Source organism: Trachemys scripta, chromosome 2, assembly GCF_013100865.1.
Source record: "Trachemys scripta elegans isolate TJP31775 chromosome 2, CAS_Tse_1.0, whole genome shotgun sequence".
Lineage (NCBI taxonomy): Eukaryota > Metazoa > Chordata > Testudines > Emydidae > Trachemys > Trachemys scripta.
In genome coordinates this window covers 40,709,767-40,734,405 of record NC_048299.1, presented here as the reverse complement: position 1 = coordinate 40,734,405, position 24,639 = coordinate 40,709,767, and the positions used below count along the sequence as shown (strand labels likewise).

Genomic DNA, 24,639 nt, shown 5'->3' with positions numbered 1-24,639 from the left:
TAATCTCCAAAACTCACTTGTACATGCCCGCTGGTAGTGGTAAAGGCGGTCACTGAAGGGAGGAAGGCAGATGAATTGATGCAGCTGGTAAGAATGGGAATGGTAACTCAGAACCTCGTCCAACCTTCCAAAATTTGTGCTTGGAGATGAAAGGCTGTGAGGTCAAAGGTTGAGAAGCAAGTGGTTTTCTTCTCTGGAACCTGTCTCTTATGTTGAGGTTTGTATGATCTCTGGGAGCTCAAGAATTGGGCAGGATGGGATCTCTGTGCCATCTGGGACTTGCTCAACTCTCTCTTGTGGGTAAGTGTATAGATCCTGAGAGAACACAAAAGTATCCTGGAGTCTTTTAACAGGTGCAGAGATTCATTCATGCTGTCAGCGAACTGTTAAGTACAATCAAAAAGGTAGGTCTTTAATCATATTTTGGACCTCCTTTGGAAATCTTAAGAGCTGGAGCCAGGAGGCCCGTCTCATAACTACTTCTGTAGTGATTGAACAGGTGGCAGTATCAGCAGTGTCGAGGGAGGCCTACAAATATATTGTGAGCAAATGGCCTTCCACAATAATTTCAGCAGGTAGGTGCTTAATAAAAGGGTGCAACTTAGTATAATTTGTATGATTGCATTTCACCAATAATGCCCGGTAGTTGGCAATTCTGAATTGTAAAGTAGTTGCCATGTCTCAGATACAGCAAAGTCTTGGGGAAAATGAAAATCCTGCAGTACTGAGTGTGATCTTGGTACCATATCCATAGCCTGTGCTGAAGTGATAGTGGCTGAGAGAAATGCCAGTATTGTGAATCTCGACCACTCCAAGGGGAGTCCAGGTGGAGCCCGAGCAAGCTTCTTCGGTGCCAAGTGAGAATAGGTAGAGCTTTTCTTGCTGGACTGTTTTGCTGACAGTACCAATGACGTCTCGGAATCAAAGTCTTTACAGTCCTTAGGTCTAGCAGTGCCCTCAGTACCAGAGAAACCAGCAGCCTCATGGTACTAGGTCAGACAGCAATGAGTGCCAAAGTGGCTGGAATCAGCGGAGACCGCAACTTCAAAGTTGAATCCCTTCCTGGAGAACTTGGGAGATGGTCTTTAGGAGTTTTATAGAAGGAATCTTGGGTCTTCCTCCTAGATGACCTTGAGGAGTGTGGCTCAGAGACAGTGGAAGCAGAAGATTTACTCAGAGACCAGTGTAGTGAGGGTAGGGGGGGGACCCCTGGCCTGGATCAGAGGCCAGAAGCAACAATAAGAAGTTGAAGTTTGATCTCCCTGGTTTTCTGGCTCTAGATTTTAATGCCAGACAGAAGTTGCACTTTTAGGAAATATGAGATTCCCTGAGAGAATGGATGCACCGGGAGTATCTGTCGCTCACCGGGATTGCCTTCCAACAATGGTAACTGGGAGAACTGGGTATACGATATCCTCCCAGTAAAGTAAAACTACCAGGAGAGAAACTATCTATATATTTTAAAAAAATGTAAACTAAACTAAACTATAATAAACCAACTACTAAAAGAGTTCAGGGGACACAATTGAGGTAAACCTCAATGCAGACAACTGCAAAAGGTCTGTCTCAGGCTGAGGTGGTTGAGAAGGAATTGAGGGCAGTTTGCCCGCACAGTGCTATATAACAATGGCACAGAGCATGAGACTGAGGAACATGCATGTGCAGGCCCTGTGGATATTGCTATGAGAAATCTCCAATCAAAGGTACAAGGGATGCAAACACTCCTAAAGTGGAGCACTCGTAGGGACAATACTCAAAGAAGAACAAAAGTTACAACTAAATATGTTCATATTTTGCTGGCATAGGACAGAGTATTCCTATTTATTTTTTATTTTATTTAACATTATAGTGAGTGGACATGAACATAACACTTAATTGGAGCATAGTGGTCCCTGACACAATATGAGAGCATCTTATGAGTTATTAATGCTTGTTTGAACAATCTATCCATGTTCCATGAAGTGAAAGCAGCAAATGGAGGAAGAGATAAATTAGATAAAATGATCAAGAAACTGTGACTGATGGATGAACGCTGAAAAACATCCTCACCAGAAATTGATTACAACTCTATTACTTAAGTAATAGTTGCCAGACACCTTGAAATTATATAAAAGAATCAGAATCAAGTCGGTGGGATCTGACATAAAATATTTGCAATTCAACTTCTACAAAAAGAATTGAAATGCAATAAAAGCTTCATAGTACCAAATTAAACATGAAAACAGCAAAAAAAAAAAAAGTTCAATATTTATCACTTGTAATGAACACTCAATATACAAATATAAGGTATAGGGCAGGAAAACACAAGAGGAGAGGGTTACTCACCCTGTGCACTAACTGAGGTTCTTTGAGATGCGTGTCCCTATGAGTGCTCTACTGTAGGTGCGGTAGCGCCTCCTGTGCCTGGAATCAGAGATCTTCATCAGCAGTGCGCGTTGGACCACACATGCATACCTTCCCCCTTTCGTGCCATGGGCGGAACATATCTAGTGCTGTGCGGTCCGACCACCCCCCACTTCCTTCTCTGCTTCAGAGCTCGTGTGTCAGCTCCGAACCAGAGAGGAGGACAGGCAGTGGAGCACCCATAGGGGGACATATCTTGAAGAACCTCAATTACTGCACAGGGTGAGCAAACTTCTCTTCTTTGACTGATGTCCCTATGGGTGCGCCACTGTAGATGACTCGAAAGCAGTGCCCCTAATTGGAAGGCTGGGGCTTCAGAAGAGCATTTACTGCAGATGATAGGACAGTATGTCCCAGGAGAGTGTCAGCTGTGGCATCACGAGAAATGGCGTAGTGATTGTGACACTGCATCCCATATTCTTCATAGTGATATTAAGATATGATTATGACATAATTATGATGCATTTTTTACAAGACGGGGCATGTAAGAAGTCATTGGAAAAGTTATGATTTCCTGGATATGATTATCCTATTTGCATGAATGCATCATTTTTGTATCTGATGTTATGAATACTGACTATGTATCTGTATTTCACATGTAGTTACACCTGGGTGACACCCACTAGGCAAAATGCTTCCAGTCTAAATAGCTGGTAGTGAAGGACCCAATTCAGGGTAATGGGCCATTATGGAAAACAATAGCCTTATGAGAAGCTTATCCCCCACCTTCCTGTGGATGTTTCAGCCAGCCTGTAAGCAATGGCTGCTATGACTCTGCAAGAGCATGTGACCAGCCCAACATGACTCTGGACTCCATTTTGGGGGCCTGTGTTTTTCCACAGGCTGGTCTGAGAACCGAGTTTGGAACAAAGGGTTCCCACCATATGCTAAAGCTATATAAGGCAGGGAGTGACATTATTGGCTGTTTTTCACTCCCCACACAAGAGAATTCCTGGAAACACCTAGGGAACAAAGACTGAACTGGGGGAAGTGCTGAACTCCGGCTAAAGGAGTTTCTAGCCTGTGTATTGAAACCTGGTGATCCCAAGTTGCAAAGCAACTGCAGCTTGTCCCTTAAGAATCTGCAAGCCTGCTTGTCAGGGTGACAAACTGCTAATTCATATCCAATCTATCTAGTATATTAAGCCTAGTTCATGTTTTTGTTTATTTGCTAGGTAATCTGCTTTGATCTGTTTGCTATCCCTTATAATCACTTAAAAAATATCTATCTTTTGTAGTTAATAAACTTGTTTCTGCTTTATCTAAACCAGTGAGTTTGAATTAAGTGCTTGGAAATCTTAACTCAAGGGCAAAAGCTGTTGTATTTCATCTCCGCATTGAGGGGGAGGCAAACTGGACAATAAATTCATACTGATCAGGGTTTTGACAAGGACAGGACAGTACAGCTCTGGGGTCCTAGGCTGGGAAGCTGGTGGTTATTTTGGCTGTAGCCTCTATTGTTGGTTTATGCAGTGGCTGGTCAGCCTGCATGTAACTGCAGCCGGGCATGTCCCTGCCTGTATATATGCTGGTCAAAGTGTAGGACTGGGAGCAGGTCTGCAGCTTGTCACCGCAGCACAATGTGAGAGGGAGACCAGGCTGGTGAGTCAGAGGGCTCAGTGGTACCCCAGTTCCAGGTGGCACCGCAGGGGGAATCCATCAGAGTGATGGGCCAGTGTCTTGTGATGCCCATGTGGCCATTTTGCAAAGGTCATCAATGAGGACATTATTAAGAAAAGCATTGGAGGTGGAAAGCGAGCGGGTGGAACGTGATCCAATTGCAGTAGGAGGTTGCCAATTGTGTAGTTGTTAGGACAGATGTATACACTGCGAGATCCAGTTGGACAGGGATTGTTTAGAGATGGCTGAGACTTTGGATCTTTCAGCTGTTGAAAGGAACAAATGTGGTGATTTTCTAAAAGGTTTAGTTCTGTCCATACAGAAGACTAATGCTTGCCTGATGTCCAAGGTGTGCAGTGCTGCCTCCTGTTGGCTGCTCTGAGGCTTCGGGAAGAAGCAAGGAAGATGGGTAAGTTGATTAAGATGGAAAGATGATGGAACCTTAGGCAAAAATTTGGGATGTGGATGGACCGTAACTTTGTCTTTATGAAAAAGTGTGTATGGGGGATATGCCATAAGGACCCCAATTTCACTGACCCATCAGGCAGATGTGATAGTGACAAGAAAGGCCATTTTCACTGATAAGTGAATGTAGGAACATGTTGCCATCAGTTCAAATGGCGGTTTAGTAAGAGAGCACAGGACGAGGCCAGGGTCGGATCTCATGCGTGAGGATAAAGATTTTGGAAACCATTCAGGAAACGTTTCATGAGTGGGTGTGTGAAGATGGCAGTGAAAAGTGGTGATGGCTCCCAAATGCACATGAATAGAGCTGATGGATAATCCTGATTGCTTAAAGTCTAAAATATAGTCCAGACTAAGTGTCAGTGGAGTGCTTATTGCATCAACCTGATGAGAGGCGCACCAGCATTGGACCCTAATCCATTTGTGAAGGTAAGCGCGTCTAGTTGTGTTGTGCCTGCTATTCAAGAGCATCTGTTTAACGGTGTTTGAGCAGGTTATTTCCAAATCCCGGAACCACAGAGGAGCCAGGCTTTGAGGTGGAGAATCTGTGGATTGGGATGGAGGATGCAACCCCATCCTATGAAAGAAGTCACGGCGTTGGATGGAGAGAGATTGGTCGGCATACCATCATGCAAAAGAGGTAAGTATACGAGATCTGTCATGGCCATGTTGGAGCTATAAGGATGATATAAGGTCCCTCTGAACCTTGTGGAGTACTCAAAACAGAAGGGAGAAGAGAAGGAAGGCATAGAGCAGTAGTGCAACCCATGTGATGAGGAATGCGTCTCCCATAAATCCATCTCCCAGTCCCGCTCTCGAGCAGAATTGAAGGCATCAGGCATTTTGTGGTGTGGCAAAAAGATCTATATTGGAGTATCCCCAGTAGTTTAAGATAAGCTAAAGGATTCAAGTATTCAGTTCCCACTTGTGATCATGGGAGAATCTCCTGCTCAATCTTCTCGTAGAATAGGTTTATGAGAGGGGTCCCTGAAGAGGGACAGGGAAGGAGTGTGGCGGAGCACGATAGATAGGAAAGAGATAGACTATCCTTCCCTGATGATCTCTAGAACCCACTTGTCCAAGGTAATTAGTCTCCATGATAGAAAGAATGGAGCTAATTGGTCACCAAACTGGTGGGATGTCGAAGGTGGTTGGTAGTACTGGAACAGGGGAGACTTCTTGGGGCCTTGACCACACCTTCAAAATTTTTGGTTGGCTGGAGGTTCATGAGAGGTAGCTCCTTAAAGAGTAGCCTATGTTTTGTATGGGGCTTTTGTCGGTGCTGAGAGTCATAGTGCCGCTGAGGAGTGTACTGCGGTGGTCAGGAGCGGGAGTCTCTTTGGTGCTGGTGTGTAAATGCAGAGGGAGCAGACATTAACTCAGGAGTCTTTAAGGGAGTGTAGGGAATCATCCCTACGCTCCACAAATAGTTTGGGACCTTCACAGGGTAAGTTTTCAATTGTGGTTTGTAGCACCTTAGGAAAGGCTGAGAGGTGCAGCCACGACACATGCCTCATGAATATAGCAGTTGCAATGGAACAGGCCACGGTATCCGCAGAGTCTAATGAGGCTTGTTGGGCTGTATGGGCCAGATATAAGCACCTGGAATTGTTTTATATCTCAGGACGGTTATGGCAGGATTCCTCTATTTTGGAGTAGTTGAGGTAGTTGTACTTAAGCATAAAAGCCTCGTAATTAGATATTCGAAATTGGAACGTGGCAGATGAATGAGTCTTGTGTCCGAATAAAGCTAAGCCTTTCTAGTCTCTGTCCTGATGGGAAGATCGAGATTGATATTGTCATCCTCTCTCTCACACCGCATTAACTACTATAGAATTTGGGGTGTGATGCGAGAAAAGAAATTCTACATTTTTGTCTGCCCATTTGCAGGTTGGAAAGATGGACACTGGGGTCTGCCAGAGCACTTTCATGGGATTGAGAAAAGCCTTGTGGATACGGCAATTTTGGAGGAAGAAGATGGGTGCAGGATATCAAGCAATTTATGCTACTGATTTTCACTTCCTCCAAAAGGAATCTGGAGGGAGTCAGCAATCCTGTGGAATAATTCTTGAAAGTGCCTGCAGTCATCAGCAGCAGGAGGTGGGGACATGATGAGGCTATCAGGGGAAGAAGAAAAATGTAGTGTTGGTGAAGCTTCCTCCTCCTGTTCTTCCGCCTCACCCAGTACCGAGGGAGGTTCAATCTCTGGTGGGCGAGAGACCAATGGAGAAGGGAAAAGTGTAGGTCTCCGGCTTTGCTCCATGGGAGGCTTCCTGAATTGCACCATGTACATAGCCCAAGGGTGCCAATATGGCCAATGCGGAGGGAGTGGAACATGTGGTGGCATCCGCAGTGGTCCATACGTGTAGATGAAGTCATTAGAGCCTATCTCGAATAAGAGAGCAGGATGGAGCACTCTTCCTCGTCACTGGGGAAGAGGTGCCATCCTCGGTTGGGGGGTGAGGAGGGAGGAATGTTATGAGTCCAGAGAGAAGGGTGGAAGTGGGGGGAGGTTGTGTGTGAGCAGAGGTGACTCAGTCATGTCAGATACAAGCAGATCTTTAGGGTATCTGAATTTCTGGAGAGGAGGGAGGAGCATCATCCATACCGGTGCATGACTTGGTGCCGAGGGAGAGGTGCATTCTCTTGAACAGCCCGCAGGTGGAGCTGAAGACTTGGTCAGTGCTGAGGACTTGGTCAGTTCCGGCAGTTTCAGTGATGCTGAGGATTTGCTCTGTACCAAAGGCTTTGGAAGTGCCGGAAAGGACACCGGTGCCATGATTTTGTTGGTGCCGAGGCTCCCAAAGTCAGTCTGCCTCAGTCTCCAGAGCTGAGAGATGGTATATATGTCCCACTCAGCTCAAGAATGGAAAGGTGCACATGTGCTAACAGGCAGTGATGAAGAAGATCTGGCGTAGGCAGTGCTGCTGCACCTACAGTGGAGCACCCATAAGGATATCACTCAAAGAAGAGCTTAGAAATATGCATAGAATAAGGCTTTCCAAGTGTAGAGAATAATGTTTACTTTCTCAATTAAATAGAGCTAGAAGAAGCTAGCAAAGAAATATCTGAAGAACAGCATGTAAGAAAAGCGGGAGTGCTGTGCTTTTCTTGCAGCTTACATGCAAACATGATAACTGGATGTATAAACAGAGGAATTAATTACAAAGCAAGAGAGATACAGACCCCATAGACATGATTTTAAAGTGTAGTGTCTAGTTTTGGTTATCACAATTTAAGAAGAAAGTAACCAGGGTAATCTGAGACAGCAAACAGAACAGACTACCCAGCAACACCGAGAGACTAATAATTCTATATTTATGTTAAAAAAGTTAACACAATATTTTTCTTGATGTAATGTAGATGAATAGCTAAAAACCTGAGAGATATAAAGTAGTAAAAATAATGTAGCAGTTAGAAATTGGTTTGCCAAACATTTTGGAACTCCACCACCACACAAATTTTACAAAAGAAAAAAACGTCAAAAAGCAGAGAGAATGAATGCACATTGTGCCTAGTTTCTCTATGAGGGTATGTCCACAGTGGAGCTGGTAGTGTAATTTCCAGGTCAAAAGGACACACCTTCATTGGCTCTGATCAAGTTAGCACACTAAAAATAGACATGTGGCAACCTCGAGTACCTACTTAGGGTTTCAGACGGGATAATATTCAGGGTAGCTAGCCCATCCTGCAACTCATGCTGCCACAACCACACTTCTGTTTTTAGTGCACTACCTCCACTGGAGCTAACAAAGGTATGTTTACCTAAACTGGAAATTATACTTCCAGCTCCTGTGAAGACAGCCCTGACACTGATTGGCTATGTCTACACTACTACTTTTGTCAGTATAACTTATGTCACTCAGGGGTGTGAAAAAACCCCCAATGCTGAGCAACGTAAGTTGCACTGACAGAAGCACCAGTGTAGACAGTGCTATGTTGCTGGGAGAGCAATATTTTTGGTCAGAAAAAAAAATTCCACTGTTGTAACTAACAGTCATAGCAAAGATGAGCCACTAGTATAAACAAAAGTACTGTGTTAGGGTAGATCTGCACTTTGAGCTGGAGATGTGAATTCCAGCTCAAGGAGATGTACCTGTGCTAGCTAAGATTGAGCTAGTGTCATAGGTGCCAACTTCCCCTCTTTCCTGTAGGTACTCCATCCCCTTTTGCCCCATCCCCACCCCACCGCTTCCATGAGGCTCCGCCGCACCTCTTCCCCACCCCGATTCCAACCCCTTCCCCAAAGTCCCTGCCCCAACTACACCCCCTCCCTGCCCCTATTCCAACTCCTTCCCCAAATCCCCACCTCCTCCCCTCAGTACATACACATTCAAGATGCTAGACACATACTTAGGGCAGCTAGTCCTTTCCACCACTGCTGTACTCTGTTTTTGGCCACTCACTCAATCAGATCTAGTGCAGGTATGTCTCCTTAAGCTGCAAATTACACCTCCAGCTCAAAGTGTAGACATATCCCTAATGCCAGGCTACATGATATTTTAGGGTACTTCTACACTGCAGCTGGGGGGTGTAATTCCCACTTGGGTAGACATGTATGCACTAGTTCCGTCAAGCTAACTTGCTAAAAATAGCAATGTTGCCACAGCAGCACAGGCTAGCTACCCAAGTACATACCTAGGACCTCAGACAAGAGTATACCCAGGCAGCTAGCCAGAGCTGCCACTTGTGCCACAGCCACAATGCTATTTTTAGTGTGCTAATTTAATCAGAACTAAAAAGTGTAGAGCTGGAAATTATACCTCCCAGCTGCAGTGTAGATGCACCCTTAGAACTGCTCTGATCAGTGCTAGGTATCATGGTGTTAAACACTGTGGGGCCTACAGGAGCTCTAGTTATCCTAATGGTATCATCATTGCTACGAGTGGTGGAGTTGGACTGGTGTTAGCAATGGTGGGAAATTTCAGGGGGATAGAGGGAAACAGCAAAGACGTAGCCAAACAGACTCATAGAATATCAGGGTTGGAAGAGACCTCAGGAGGTCATCTAGTCCAACCCCTGCTCAAAGCAGGACCAATCCCCAGACAGATTTTTACCCCAGACCCCTAAGTGGCCCCCTCAAGGATTGAACTCACAACCCTGGGTTTAGCGGGTTAATGCTCAAACCACTGAGCTATCCCTCCCCCGAACTAGTGCTCCAGGTGAGGTTTGAACTCACAATCTCAGCATCACTTCACTGCTCTATAAGTACTGTGCGCTGACCCATTGCACCATTGGAGCCCAGTTTCACTTAATCTTTTTATTCTATATAGCTTGCCCCTTTTCAACCCATCATTCTACTTCCTTTTGAAAGCAGGGGCAAGGGACTCTGCACTGGAGTAGAACATTCAGTCCCAGCTGCTAGGCTGGGACTCTGCCATTTGGAATATAAACATCCACCTTTATCCCTCTCCTTTTCATCCACTAAGGGAGTGCTTAGTGGAGCAGGTATAGCCCTATGGTTTTCCTTCCCCAAACTATCCACACTCCACCCACCCAATTTTATTATTGCCCATACTTTACTTTTCTGGGGTTTTATTTAAAAATTTGGCATTAAATATTCTATTAAACAAAGCCATTAAGCAGAATCTTTTATAACATAGTAGGTCTCCCTGGGATGGGGTGGCTAACCCTCACTGGCAAAAAGGGGTTAAAAGCAGCCCTAGTAAGGCTGCGCTGGAGGCAGCCAATCAGAGGAAAGCTGAGAGGAGCAGCCAATCAGGGCCAAGTAGACCTATATAAAAAACGAGCTGCAAGGCAGAGGAAGGCAGGTTTCTGCTGGGAGCACAGGGAGGAAGGACTGTGTCCCTGAAGGGCCAAGAGAACTGCCAGCACCCTGGACAGAGCACTGCTGCAAACAAGGGCGGAGGAAGCCAGAGAGACAGGTCCTGGCTGACTGCCTGGGGGCTGCAGACTGAGGCCCTGATACAAAGGTAAAGAAGGTGGCGGAGCCACGCGGGAAGTGGCTAGACCGTGGACTGCAGTTTGCCACTGGCGGGAAGTGGCTGAACAGTGGACTGCAGGTCCCCCGGCAGGGGGGAGCACAGTGTGTGGCATGGCCGGAGGGCTGTGTCGCTGAAAAGTGCGCCGCAGTCCTTGGAGAGACGTTGGCCAAGAGCGGGAGTCACGGTGGCAATGCACCACCTGAAGGGGGCGCACTCAACTGCAGAGCTAATTCCCAAGACAGGATGAAGAAGCACCAGAGTGGTAAGCAAACCTCATTACACCCCCTTTATGCATTCCTCCTCTTTTTCTTTCACTCCTTCTTAATTTTTCTTTGTTTCTCCCATCAGCTTTAATTTTATTTCCATCTGTCTGTCCCACTATTTCACTTTCCTCTTTTTTCTGGGTTTTGTTACTTCAAACACTCTCTCCCACCTTCAATCCCTCTCTTTCTTTTTTTTTTTTTTTAAAGCCACCAACCCTTCCCCCCCCCCCCCCCCCCACACACACACTTTTTGTCCCTTTTCTCTGTTCCAATGTGTTACTGCCCAGTTCTTGAGGGTAGCATTCTGTGTTAGAAATAGGGCTGAAATATTATGCTATAAAATGGGTTGGACATACGCTATACTAGCAAACCACCTGAATATGCTTCAAACCTTTGGCATTAAGTCTTGTTTTTGAAAAGCTGCCTAATTCTGGTACTTTTATGGCCTTCTTCATAGTATTTGAGTGACTCCAAATATTTTGTCCCTCACTTCCCTTCCACACCTCTTCTCTCTCTCTAACCCTCTCCAGTTTGAAGGAGAAATAGCTTGATTAGTTTATATATTTTTTGTTGTTTATGTATATGTGAGAGAGTGAAAGTGTGTGTTGTGCATCTGAGGCAAAGTTAAGTCAAAGAAATTAGTTTTGCGTTTCTCTAAGTGATTAGTTTGATAGTCATTCTTATCTCCTGCAGAAGTAAGTTCCATAGTCTAGGTCCAGCTTTTGTGAAAGTTCTATCTCCAACACTCTCAAGCCTCCCTGACTAGTCAACACTAATTGTTCTGGTGGAATGTAGCCATCAGATGAAGAGGACAAAGGGTTATGAAACCGGGAACTCTCAGATAGCTAGGCCAGTCCCAAGACATGCAGCTATACCAGTTATAACCAATAGCTTATATGAGCTCTACGGGCTAGAGATGGAAACTGGGAGCCAGACATTCTGCATTAGATTTTCAGATCTGCCATCAATTCACTGTAATACTTTGGACAATTGAGTTAACAGTGCCTCAGTTTATCCACCAATAAAGTGCATATAGTAAATTCCTACTTATTGTACCACATTGGGGTATCATAGGGCCTATTTTAAAGTAATTTGAAATCTTCTAATTAAAAGGGGCTATATAAGTGCTAAGTATTATTATTTATTCTGTCTAGATATTAAGAGACCTCATGTAAATTATCAGATTCAATAGTGACAGGTCACACATCAGTACTTGGATATATGGAAGCCAAAGAACACACAAAGTAGTGTTACCCTGTTTGGCCTGAGCAGCTAGCAAAAAAATTCAGGGTCTTGCAGGTTGCTCCAGGTAGGAGGAGAAACTGATGATATCAGGAATCTTTGATACCCGGAGGAGGAAGCTAGGCATGGAGGTGCTCTGCAACTGTGAGGCCTATTTCCAATCCATCTTGAAGTCACATCGCCAGGCAGAGTTCCTCTGAGCTGTGTCCACTGCCTCCCTGGTACCTTCAAGGACCAGTGGGTACTGTCCAGGGTTCTCTGCTCAGCGGCCTCTTCTGGATCCCTAATTTTATCCTTATGACCTTCACTTCTGTCCCTATTTTTTTCATTTGTCGTCCCCCCAAATTAGTTGATGCCTGGGTCCAATAGCTCTTCCCCTTAAGCTGAGGGGTAATGGGTAGGCCCACACCTGCCCATCCCCAGTGCTTCAATAGGTACCTTTGATGCAATCTTGTTTATTTACAAGAAATATACAAAGTCCTGTATCAGAGTGGTAGCTGTCAGTCTGGATCTGTAAAAAGCAACGGAGAGTCCTGTGGCACCTTTAAGACTAACAGATGTATTGGAGCATAAGCTTTCGTGGGTGAATACCCACTTCTTCAGATGCATGTCTGCACGTCATGTCATGTGTCTGATGAAGTGGGTATTCACCCACGAAAGCTTATGCGCTGATACAAAGTCCTGTTTTCATTGAACACAGAGGAGCCAAGACTCAGGAGATAGAGGCTTGGGGCTGTAAGCAATGAAACTTTTAGCCAGCTTGTCCAGACTGCATGTGTTTTCTAAACCTGTTCCTGTATGGTTCTGCTTCTCTCTCCACACTCCCCACCCAAGCCCTCCATTCACATAAGTTCAAATTCCTGGGTGGACTCACATATGCTTGTTTTAGGTTGGGAGCTACTACAAAAGGAGTATAACTGTTTCTTACAGCCATCTTAAATAAAGTGTGGCAGTCCAACCCACCAACTTCAATGACATTTAACCTGACCCACAATAATAGCTATATTTGTTATGTTTTGACAAACATATATTACTAGAAGAATACCTGTTTACAGGATCCTATGTCTTTTCAGTGACAATAATACTGGACATAAAATACACATTAGTTCAGTCACCCTCACCCCTCCACAAACTGATTTTTTTACCTTCTGCTCCAAGGTGAGTCGATACTTCTGTTCTACCCTTTTGCATTTGTTGTACCAACTGTTTTCATCCATGATGAAAGGAGGTCCAATATTTTCCGGAGTACTGCTTTCACTGCCGCTACTTCCGAGAGTCCTTAGCTCTTCTTCATCACTGCTGATGCTATCAGAACTGAAGGACCAAATTTATAAACCAAATGAAAATTACAGTTAACTGATACAAAACCTGCCTTGAAACTGAAGCACTGCTACTCTTAAAACATGAAATGCAAAGCCTTCTTTAAAAATAAATAAATAAATAAATCAGTAATGGAATAGCTGTAGGATTAAACATTACAACTACAGTTTACAAGATAGTCATTACTTGCTCAGCAAACACAAAGCTATTTCACAACCACCGAAAGTAATGCCAGGAATCTGTGTCTGCGAAGTCATCAGCTATGTAAGGCAGCACAAAAAGGAAGATCTTGCTATGTTAAATTGGAGAGGTGGCCATTAACTCAGAAAGGTAAGAATTTTAGCTTATCCCTTTACCTTTTTCCTTGTTACTAAGTTTTCTGCTGCATCATCAAGAACTTTCAGCTAGTTTTCAGTTGTGAGAGTTCTGCATAATTCACTTATTTTTCATGTTTCTTCTAGTAGTATTTAGCATTGATTCTCTTCAAATACGCTATTTAAAACAGTTCAAGAGTACACCAACAGTGAAGGCATGCTACTATAACACACTCGTTACTTATGGATCTTTTAGTCCTCATTATCAAGGTTCAACATAAAAGTGTTTGAATCACTGCCCTAGTACCTATGGGGTCTAATTTGTTTTAATTTTAAGACAAATCAGGGAATCAGCCCTGCTGTGACAAATATGGGTGTCCAGTAAAGCTTTTAGACTGTTCAGGGTCACCACTGTACTGATATAGACACAGGGTTTTCAATAAGCTTTGTGTGCACACTAAAGAAATGCTCACATTCTATTACTGATTTGGGTCAAAAATATTTTTGCAGTGTTGTAGTTAACTTAAATTGAACTTTGCAATTAGGCAATTAAAAAAAAGCTAATGAGATCTGCATCTCTAGAGAAGAATTAGAATTTTCATTTTTCAGCCATGTGTCTTAGCGACAGTACATCAAATGTTTCATGAGAAGACATCTTAATTCCCGCCCGCTTTTCAAAACAATTAAATCTAGCAACAAAATCTATAGCAGTATTTCCATGCTCTTTTGAGGTGTTGAGTGGGGCTACTGATGGCCTCACTGTTCTCAGTCAGATACAGATATTAACTAAATGTACTTTGTCAAAAAGGATCATTATGCTAAACCATATAGTTAAAAATTGGTTGAAGAGACCCAGGTATTATACAGGTAACCACAGGATATTTTTGAAGGGCTAAATACTAATACCACATATAGACAGACTTTACAAGATGCAACAGAAGTCAACAAGATATAAGTGCAGATGTGATTTTTCTCACCTTTATACGAACAATGCCATTAACTATGTGAAAAAAAAAAAACGTACACATAGGAAGGAAAATGTAATTGGCATATCTTCCTACAGAAAAAAAGCATTGATTACAGCTGCTCTACAATCTGATATTAGCTCTAATTAAAAAGTCTAAGCTTCAGTGATAAAAGTAATTTCTCTCTTTAAAATTAGCCTAAGTATTAAACACCTGAGTATAGACTAAAATTTCAGCATGACTGCTCACAGCTCATAAGTCACGCAGTATTACAGCAATAAAAAGCTAAGCATCCCATGCTGGTCACCAAGTGCAGAATATCACAACATACTGAAAGCCAAATAAACTTCAAAAAGGTAAGTAAAAGGCAAAATATCCAACTACCAAGTGAAGCTGAAAAATAAGATGAAGTTTCAAAATGAAAAGTACCTTTGGGTGAACTTCAGATAGGGTGTATAATCTATTACAGCTGGAAAGTTGCCATCCAATCCCTCTCCCTTCAGGCAGAAACTGACATAATACAGAGAATCAGTAACCACGTTACACCAAGAAAATGAAATGGCAGTGGCACAGTTCAATCTTAATAGGATATAATTTGATCTTCTTTACCAACAAAATCAAAGTATTATTAAAAAAAAAGATTGTGGGGTACAGTTTTCAGCTACTGAAACACCATCACATATCCTGAATCTAGTTTGTTAAAGTTAAATTACCAACTAATTTATTTAAAAAGTGAAAAGTCATTGCTTCCGTTTTAGAATGATGTAATTTTTATACGTATCCACATTATTCAGGGGGAAAGGGGAGTATGTTCTTAGTTTGCCTTTTCTCAAAGGTTTTGAAGAGCTGCCCATTGTGCATGGAAAGTTAGAGAAAGACATTCCTTTAGATACAATTCTGTTTATATATTGCTGCATTTTCTGCACATTAAAACTATTGAGACTACAAATTCCCAAAGCATGCTCGGCTCTTTCTAGTCATATAGGAACAATCAATCACCACCCTCATGGGTTTGCTACCTTAAGTCCTGATTTCGCAAATGTTTACACAGATACTTGCCCTGATTGTAATGGAACTACTCACATGCATAAAAGCAAGCATGTGTGTAAGTGGTTGCTAGTTCCAGGCCTAAAAGACCAGATAAATGGATGGAGAAAAGGGTGTACATATAAGGGAAGTGATCAGAGCAACTGGCACACACCTTATTAATTCTGCTTTTTAAATTCTTTATTTTTTACTGTGAGGGTGCAGATGGAGGGAGGGGGAATAGCATGAAGGGGAGTGCTACTAGGAACAAGGCAAAAGAAAGAAGAGGAAAAAAGCTTCACAGGAGAAGAAAGGGTTGAGAAATTGAGGTTTACTACAGATATTTGGAAGAAAAAGTTTGCAAAGAGTTAACCTACTTGTTCTGCTTATTCAGAACAAAGACGAGTGAGTTATAACATCACAACCAATTACTGCAATAACTTTTTTTTTTTTTTTTTTTTTTTTTTTTTACACTTCAAGTGATGAGTTGCAGGAACAGATAAACATTTTAGAAACCAACATACTAACATTCAGAAATGTCCCTATGTATCCATATAGTTTTCTAAAACTCAAATATAAACATCACAACATAGATTAGAGATAGAGAAGATTAAACATGGTTCTGATCTAAAATTAAGGTTTAATTACAATAAAAAACGGTTACTCACCTTTTAACAGTTGTTCTTAGAGATGTGTTGCTCATATCCATTCCAATTAGGTGTGCGCGCGCCACGTGTATGATCGTTGGAGAAATTTTCTACCCTAGCAACACCCGATGGGTCAGCTGTGGAGCCCCCTGGAGTGGCGCCTTCATGGCGCTGGATATATACCCCAGCCGACCCAGCACCCCCTCAGTTCCTTCTTGCCGGCTACTCCGACAGTGGGGAAGGGGGGAGGGTTTGGAATGAATATGAGCAACACATCTCGAAGAACAACAGTTACAAAGGTGAGTAACCATTTTTTCTTCTTCGAGTGCTTGCTCATATCGATTCCAATTAGGTGACTACCAAGCCTTACCTAGGCGGTGGGGTCAGAGTGAGACATCGCTGTGTGCAAAACCGCTGATCCGAATGCAGCATCATCTCTGGACTGCTGTACCAGCGCATAGTAAGCGGCGAAGGTGTGGACCGACGACCAAACCGCAGCTCTACAAATGTCCTGGATCGGGACTCGAGCCAGGAAGGCAGTCGAGGAGGCTTGGGCCCTCGCAGAGTGAGTGGTGAGGCGCGGCGTCGGGGCACCGGCCAGGTCGTAGCAAGCATGAATGCAGGACGTGATCTAAGAGGAGAGACGTGAAGAGACCGGTAAGCCTTTCATCCGGTCGGCCACTGCAACGGAGAGTTGCGTCGTCTTCCTAAACGGCTTCGTACGCTCAATATAGAAAGCCAGGGCCCTGCGTACATCCAAGGAATGCAGACGCTGGTCTTGACAGGTGGAGTGTGGCTTAGGATGGAAGACCGGGAGAAATATATCCTGGTTCACATGAAAAGCTGAAACTACCTTGGGAAGAAAGGCAGGGTGGGGGCGGAGCTGCACCTTGGTCTTTATGGAAAACTGCGTACGGAGGCTCAGACGTGAGCCCCCTGATTTCAGAGACATACCTTGCTGAAGTGATGGCAACAAGGAAGGCTGTCTTCCAAGATAGGTACAGGAGGAGCGAGCAGGTAGCCAATGGCTCGAACGGAGGGCCCTGTGAGCTTGGAGAGAACCAGGTTAAGATCCCACGCGGGAATGGGTTGGCTTTGCAGTGGGTACAGCCGGTCTAAGCCCTTGAGGAATCTGACGACCATCGGCTTAGAGAAGACCGAGGAAGCAAGTTCTCCCGGGTGGAACGCCGATATAGTGGCCAGGTGAACCCTGACTGAAGATATCGCCAAGCCCTGCTGCTTCAGGGATAGGAGATATTAGAGTATAAAAGGAATAGATGCCTGCAAGGGGGGCGTGGCCCACTGCTCGCACCAACAGGAGAACCGTTTCCACTTGGTTAAGTAAGTGGTCCGTGTAGAGGGCTTTCTACTTCCCAGCAGAATCTGTTGAACGGGATGTGAGCATCGTAGCTCTGTACGATTCAGCCATGGAGCATCCACGCTGTAAGATGGAGCGATTGTAGGTCGGGGTGACAGAGTCGGCCGTGGTCCTGAGAGATCAAGTCTGGGCACAAGGGGAGCATGATCGGAGTTTGTACCGATAGCTCCAGAAGCGTGGTGTACCAGTGTTGTCTCGGCCAAGCTGGAGCGACTAGAATCATACGAGCCTTGTCTCTGCGTAGCTTGAGTAGTACCCTGTGGACCAGTGGAAATGGAGGGAAAGCGTAGAACAGTTGGTCTTTCCACGTTAGAAGGAAAGCGTCCGACAGGGAGCCCGGAGATTGCCCTTGGAGGGAGCAGAACACGTGGCACTTCCTGTTAGCTCATGATGCGAACAGGTCGACTGGGGAAATCCCCACCTCTGGAAGATGGAATGGATGATGTCTGGGCGAATCGACGACTCATGCGTCTGGAAGGATCTGCTGAGACGGTCCGCTAGAGTGTTCTGGACTCCAGGGAGGAACGATGCCATGAGATGTATCAAGTGGGCAATGCAGAATTCCCACAGGCAAATGGCCTCTTGGCATAGGAGAGACGACCGGGCTCCTCCTTGCTTGTTGATGTAGAACATGGCCGTGGTGTTGTCTGTGAGGACTGACACGCAACGGCTATGCAGGAGACCGAGAAATACCTGACAGGCTAGATGCACCGCCAACAGCTCTCTAACATTGATGTGCAGAGCTAGCTGGGATGCGGTCCACAGGCCCTGTGTATGGTGCTCTCCGAGGTGAGCGCCCCAACCTGAAGCGTCCGTGACCAGGTGCAGGGAGGGTTGTGGGGTGTGAAACGGCATTTCTGCGCAAACCGCCTTGTGATCCAGCCACCAGGTGAGAGAGGCCAAGACCGAGTTCGGAATCGTGACACCATGTTCAGGTTGTGCCGATAAGGGCGGTACACTGACGATATCCAGGCCTGAAGTTGGAGAAACTGAAGTCTGGCATGCCTGGTTACGTAAGTACAAGAGGCCAAGTGACCCAACAGGCCAAGGCACGTCCTTATTGTGGTAATTGGGAAGACCTGGAGCCCTCGGATGATGTTTGTGATGGTGTGAAACCGAGCGTCTGGCAGAAGAGCTCGGGCGAGTCTGGAGTCTAAGACTGTCCCGATAAACTCTATTCTCTGGGTTGGCTCCAGAGTGGACTTCTCTTTGTTGAGTAGAATGCCTAACTCATGGAATGTTTGTAGTATTATCTGGACATGAGCTTGAACTTGCTCCCTGGTGCGGCCGCGCACCAGCCAGTCGTCTAGATACGGGAACACCTGTATCCTTTGCCGACGAAGGTATGCTGCCACGACAGCCATACATTTGGTGAACGCTCTCGGAGCCGCGGACAAGCCGAAGGGAAGGACAGCAAATTGGTAGTGCACATTGTTTACTACAAATTGAAGGAAGCGCCTGTGTGGGGGGTAGATTGCTATGTGAAAATATGAGTCCTTCATGTCGAGGGCGGCGTACCAGTCTCTAGGATCCAGGGAAGGGATGATGGTCCCCAAGGAGATCATGCGGAACTTCAACTTTACTATGAATTTGTTGAGTCCGCGTAAGTCTAAAATGGGACGCAGACCCTTTTTGCTTTGGGGATCAGGAAGTAGCGGGAGTAGAACCCCCTACCCCTTAACTCTGGGGGAACCTCCTCTATGGCTCCCATAGAGAGAAGGCCAAAAACCTCCTGCGTAAGGAGATGCTTGTGAGAAGGGTCCCTGAAGAGGGATGGGGAGGGGAGGTGGGAAACAAAGCAAACTGGAGAGCGTATCCCCTCTCCACCGTGTGAAGGACCCAATGGTCCAAGGTTATAAGGGACCAAGCACGGTGGAAACGAGAGAGGCGATCCCGAAAGGAAGGAAATGGATCTTGGGTAGTAGCTGGCGCGCCGTCCTCAAGCGCACCTTCAAAAGTTTTGTCTAGGACCCGACGGTGGCCTAGGAGGGCCCTGGTTCTGACCGGGTTGAGGGCCGGTCGACCTTCGTCTACCACCTCGTCCCCACCTTCTGGCGAAGTCCTGTCTCAGACGAGGCGGGGGAGGGAAGAACCTTTGCGGCTGGGGCCTAAAGGCCCTGCGCTGGGGTCCTGGGACATGCATCCCCAGGGAGCGCATGATGGTTCTCGAGTCCTTGAGGCTCTGCAACTGAGAGTCCATCTTGTCAGAGAACAACCCCGACCCTCAAACAGTAGATCCTGCAGCGTCTGCTGCAGTTCTGGCAGTAAGCCCGAAACCTGGAGCCAGGAGACGCGTCGCATGGCTATGCCAGATGCTAGTGTCTTAGCGGCCGAGTCCGCTATGTCCAGGGAGGCTTGTAAGGAGGTCCTAGCCACCTTCTTACCTTCCTCCACTAAGGCCCCGAACTCCTCTCTTGAGTCCTGGGGAACCAACTCTTTGAATTTACCCATGGAGTTCCATGAGTTGTAACTGTAGCGGCTCAAGAGCGCCTTTTGGTTCGCGGCTCTGAGCTGCAGATCCCCCCGCCGAGTACACTTTACGCCTGAACAAATCGAAGCGTTTAGCGTCCTTCGATTTGGGCGCTGCCGCCTGCTGGCCATGACGCTCTCTTGCGTTCACCGAGGACACGACCAGTGAACATGGTGGAGGGTGCGTATATAAGTATTCATGGTCCTTGGAGGGGATGAAGTACTTTCTTTCTACCCCTCTGGCAGTGGGTGGAATGGAGGCAGGGGTTTGCCATATGGTATTGGCATTAGCCTGAATCGTACGGATCAGTGGTAACGCCACCCGGGATGGGGCATCAGTGGACAGGATGCTCACCACTGAGTCCTGTACCTCTACTATCTCCTCTGCCTGGAGGTCCATGTTACGTGCCACCCTACGTAATAGGTCTTGGTGGGCACGAAGATCTATTGGGGGCGGGCCTGAGGCTGTTGTGCCCGCCACCACCTCATCCAGGGAAAATGAGAAGGATGCCTCCGGGGGTAAGGGATCCAAATGAGGGTCCGGGTCTAAGGGACCCTAATGTGGAGGATCTCCTGCCCCAGGGTCTGGGGCCTGTGGTGTAGGCACTGGAGCCTCCATGCCCCCTGGGGGAGGACTGGAGATGGTGGCCTCCGGGACTCTGGGCTCGGAGTGTGTCAAGCGAGAGGCCGATGGAGGAGTCCCTTGCGCCTGATGATACGCCCAAGGGGTCCAGAAAGACCAATGCGTAGGGTCCTGCGCAGGGTCTTCTGCCCCCTCCTGCCAATGACCCAAGTCAGCGGCAGCCTGACCCTGAGCAGGTTATGCTGATCGAGAAGCCCCGTCGGATGAGCGAGATGCTGATCTCGAGGGCCAGGGCGGTGCCGAACGTGGCTGCATTGGCTCGGTCCGGTACAGTGCCGATCGGTGCCGGTCCATAGGCGAGCTGTCCCTGCGCAGTGCCGGTGAGTGGTACCGTGATCGAGATCAGTGCCGCTGGCCATGTCGGTGCCGAGATCCGGATCTGGACCGAGATGAAGACGACCGCCTGTAGACGCGGTGCCGGGAGCGGCCCCTCGAACTGGAGCAGCGCTCGTACCGATGCCGAGAACTACGCCTAGACTCCGATCGGTACCGATGGTCCTGAAGGTGCAGAGACGTAGATCGGTGCCGTGAAGAAGACCTAGGCCGCGAGTACGACCGGTGCCGGGGTGAAGGTCAGCACCGGGATTGCGAGTGGCATCGGCACCTGCTCCAAGACCGGGAGCGGTGCCGCGAGTCCACGCTCGGAGATGGCGGGCGTACCAGGGCAGGCTTGCCCCTGGATTGCACAGTCCAAAGAGCAGGCGATGCCGCGGGCTGGGACGGCGCTGGCTCCGTGAGGACGATGAGGTCTTTTGCTGTTGCGAAGGTCTCCGAAGTAGACGGGAGACCGGGCTGCACCACCGAACGAGGCGGTGAGTCAGTCCGCACCGGACTCAACGGCCCTACCCCCCAGTGCCGGAGTCAACTGTGTTGAAGATATCTGCGCCTTCTGGTGCTCTAGTGGCGGACGCGGCTCTACCACCGGTGCCGGGGGAGCCGGTGCCTGTAGGACAGCGGCATCCTGTGTCTTGCAGGGTCTTTTATGTCCCGGAGACCGGGAACGGCGCTGAGGACGCGGTGTTGAGGGAGGACGGTGCCGTGAGGCCTTATCCGCATCTGCTTGCGGTGTAGTACCGGTAGGTGCCGCAGGGGCGCTGTGCATCGAGGCGCTCGGTGCCGGAACTTGGCGTGCCGAGGGACGATATGGGCTAAGTGCTGCCTCCATGAGGAGCTGCTTGAGTCTAAAGTCCTGCTCCTTTTTGGTCCTGGGTTTGAAAGCCTTACAGATTTTGCACTTATCTGTCTGGTGAGACTCTCCTAAGCACTTCAAACAGGAGTCGTGTGGATCCCCTGTTGGCATAGGCTTAGCACAGGACACGCACAGCTTAAAGCCAGGAGCCTTGGGTATAAGCCCGGCTATGCACCGGGGGAAAGGGGGGAGAAATAGCCCCCTTAACCCCCGCTAACTATTTACAACTATTTAAAATAGTGAACTATTAACAACAATGACTAGTCTAAAGAATATAACCACAACTATAACTACAACTATAAGAACTAATAGGTTAAGCTAGGGAGAGTGGAGAACAGCTATGCCGCGCTCCACAGTTCCAACGGGCGGTAAGAAGGAACTGAGGGGGCGCTGGGTCGGCTGGGGTATATATCCAGCGCCATTAAGGCGCCACTCCAGGGGGCTCCACAGCCGACCCATCGGGTGTTGCTAGGGTAGAAAATTTCTCCAACGATCGTGCACATGGCACGCGCACACCTAATTGGAATTGATATGAGCAAGCACTCGAAGAAGAACGATAGATTCACAAGGTTTCCAAAAGGCTCAAATACAATTTTTTCATTCCTCCTCTCCCTCCCGCACCAAACACCAAAATATACACTTTCTAAAAATTGCTCCTCAGAGGGAGACCGTTCCTGCAGTCAATTTAGAAGCTTACTTTTGTTAAAGAAATTCCTTTCTTATCAAATTAAAAAACTGTTCTGAAGAAATAGTCGAAGTGAGTTTTTCCAAAAGTCTTAAACCTTTAAATATTTTTAAATGGCTAAAAATATTCAAACTTGCAGTAAGGAGAGGTATGGGGATGCAACATGGAGCACAAATACATTTTCCATGTCATACAAACCATTATACAGACAAGTCTAGCTAAAAACAATACAGAAATCTAATGTATGGTACACCTTGCAAACTGGTTCGCCCAATGTCTGGAGCAAAGGCACTCAGACAAAGCTGAAAAAACTAGCTCGGAGTGACAGTTGCCTCTTTGTTACTACTGAAAGTGTAATAGTAAAATGATGATGATGTAAGGTAAGATCAGCTATGGTATCTCAATGTAGGGGCAGATGTTCTTCCCTCAGCAGAAGGAATTAACTTAAGGAACTGGGCAGTAGACCATGTATTCCTTTAGCTTCTCCAGTGGTTTATCTGTTCGATTGCTGAATAGATTCTCCCCTTCAAAGGGAAAGTCCTCTATTCTGAACCTGTTTCACTGGGAAGAGCAGATCTTAACCCGCTATGTCTTCTTAAGCTAATAATAGATGCTGTCACTTTAGTCAAAGAGCATCAAATGATACTCAGACAGTGGTCCCCAAACTTTTTACCTCGCACCCCCTCCTTACTCTTGTCCGCACCCCCAAGAGGTGGGAGCAGGGCCATGACTCCAGGAGTGGGGATAAGGACGGGGTAAGGGGGCCGGCAGCTGGGGCCCCGGGTCAGTGGCGCTGCAACTCACTTTTAATAGTGGGGGTGCTGAAAGCCAACCCCTTTACCCCTGTCTGCCCCCACCCCAGAGCTGGGGCTGGGAGCAGGGCTGTGTCTCTGGGAGGGGAGGGGGAAAATCAGACAGGGGTAAGGGGGTTGAGACTGGGGCCACAGCCAGGACCCAGGGCCGGCAGCTTGGACCCCGCGTAAAACCTACACCTCCTTACCTCTAGTTCCCACGCCTATGCCTGGGCCACCCCCCCCCCCAAAATGTTCCTCTGCACCCCCCAGGGAAGCACACCCCACAGATCGTTGACCTCTGCTCTAAGAGCATGTTTCACTATGTTCTGTGCGCCAGTTAAAATATTCACCAGTTTATACTCATCGTCTGATAGCACTTGAATAAAGATGGCCATCTTTTCTTGTAGGTGAAACAGGACATAAAACTCAGAGAAGATGAAGAAAAAACCTTTTGTCCTAAAGTATAGAATCTTTACCCTCCTTGGCAAATAACATGGAATGTGCTATCTGTCGATAGCCACTGTTACTACTAATAAATTAGGGTTGGGCTGCAAGTAGTGAAAATAAGAACAACTCCTCATAGGACAGATGGTATAAAACTTAGCAGCTTTTTAAAAAAAATGGACTAATAAGCTGGAGTAGACCAAACAGATTTGGCCATGACAACAGCCCGTCCAATATGGATAAAGAAATTCTGGTCTGTGAAGGGGCTCTCAAAATGTCAAAAACTGGATGGGAGAATTCTTTCATTGCCACAGAAGGTAATTTTAGATCTACCAATTCACAAAACTGTGGGGCATCCTCAGAGGAAGACAAAGCAGAAGCGATGCCCACATTCTGACCAGAAGAGTCCGGCTCTGTTACTAGCTGCTGCTAGTCCATCTGTGGGGATAATTCTTCTTCCTCTTCAGATAAGAATATCTGATGATGGTACCAGGTTCTTTCACTGAAGTCAGGAGATGGAGACAGATCCAGAAAGCTCAAATCTATTATACAGATCCTTCTTGATCTTTAGCAGGAGAATGATTCATATGCCAAATAGTAGCTGGGAGACTCCATAAATCCCCTTGATGTATACCAACAGAACCATGCAGCTTAAGGAGCCCATTGTTGCCAGTACCCACCCTCAGGTACCATTTTATAATCAAGGGTTAAGGAGGATTAAAGGTTCAATATCCAGGTGTATATCTTGCTCCTACAGAATGAAACATAGGGAATGCATCAGGTTGTTTAGGTGTAGCCTACTCCTCTTCCAAATGTGGATCCAATCT

At 46.5% G+C, this 24,639-nt stretch overlaps 1 protein-coding gene across 1 annotated transcript in view; it reads right to left on the bottom strand.

The window, feature by feature from the left end:
- RUNDC3B (RUN domain containing 3B) overlaps positions 1-24,639 on the bottom strand; it is a 174,470-nt gene that overhangs the window by 65,871 nt on the left and 83,960 nt on the right. Inside the window, exons 6-7 of the mRNA XM_034760380.1 lie at positions 14,967-15,047; positions 13,084-13,252 (exon numbers count right to left, since the gene is read on the bottom strand). Of these exons, the coding sequence (XP_034616271.1) occupies positions 13,084-13,252; positions 14,967-15,047 (250 nt within the window). The remainder of the gene's footprint in view (positions 1-13,083; positions 13,253-14,966; positions 15,048-24,639) is intronic.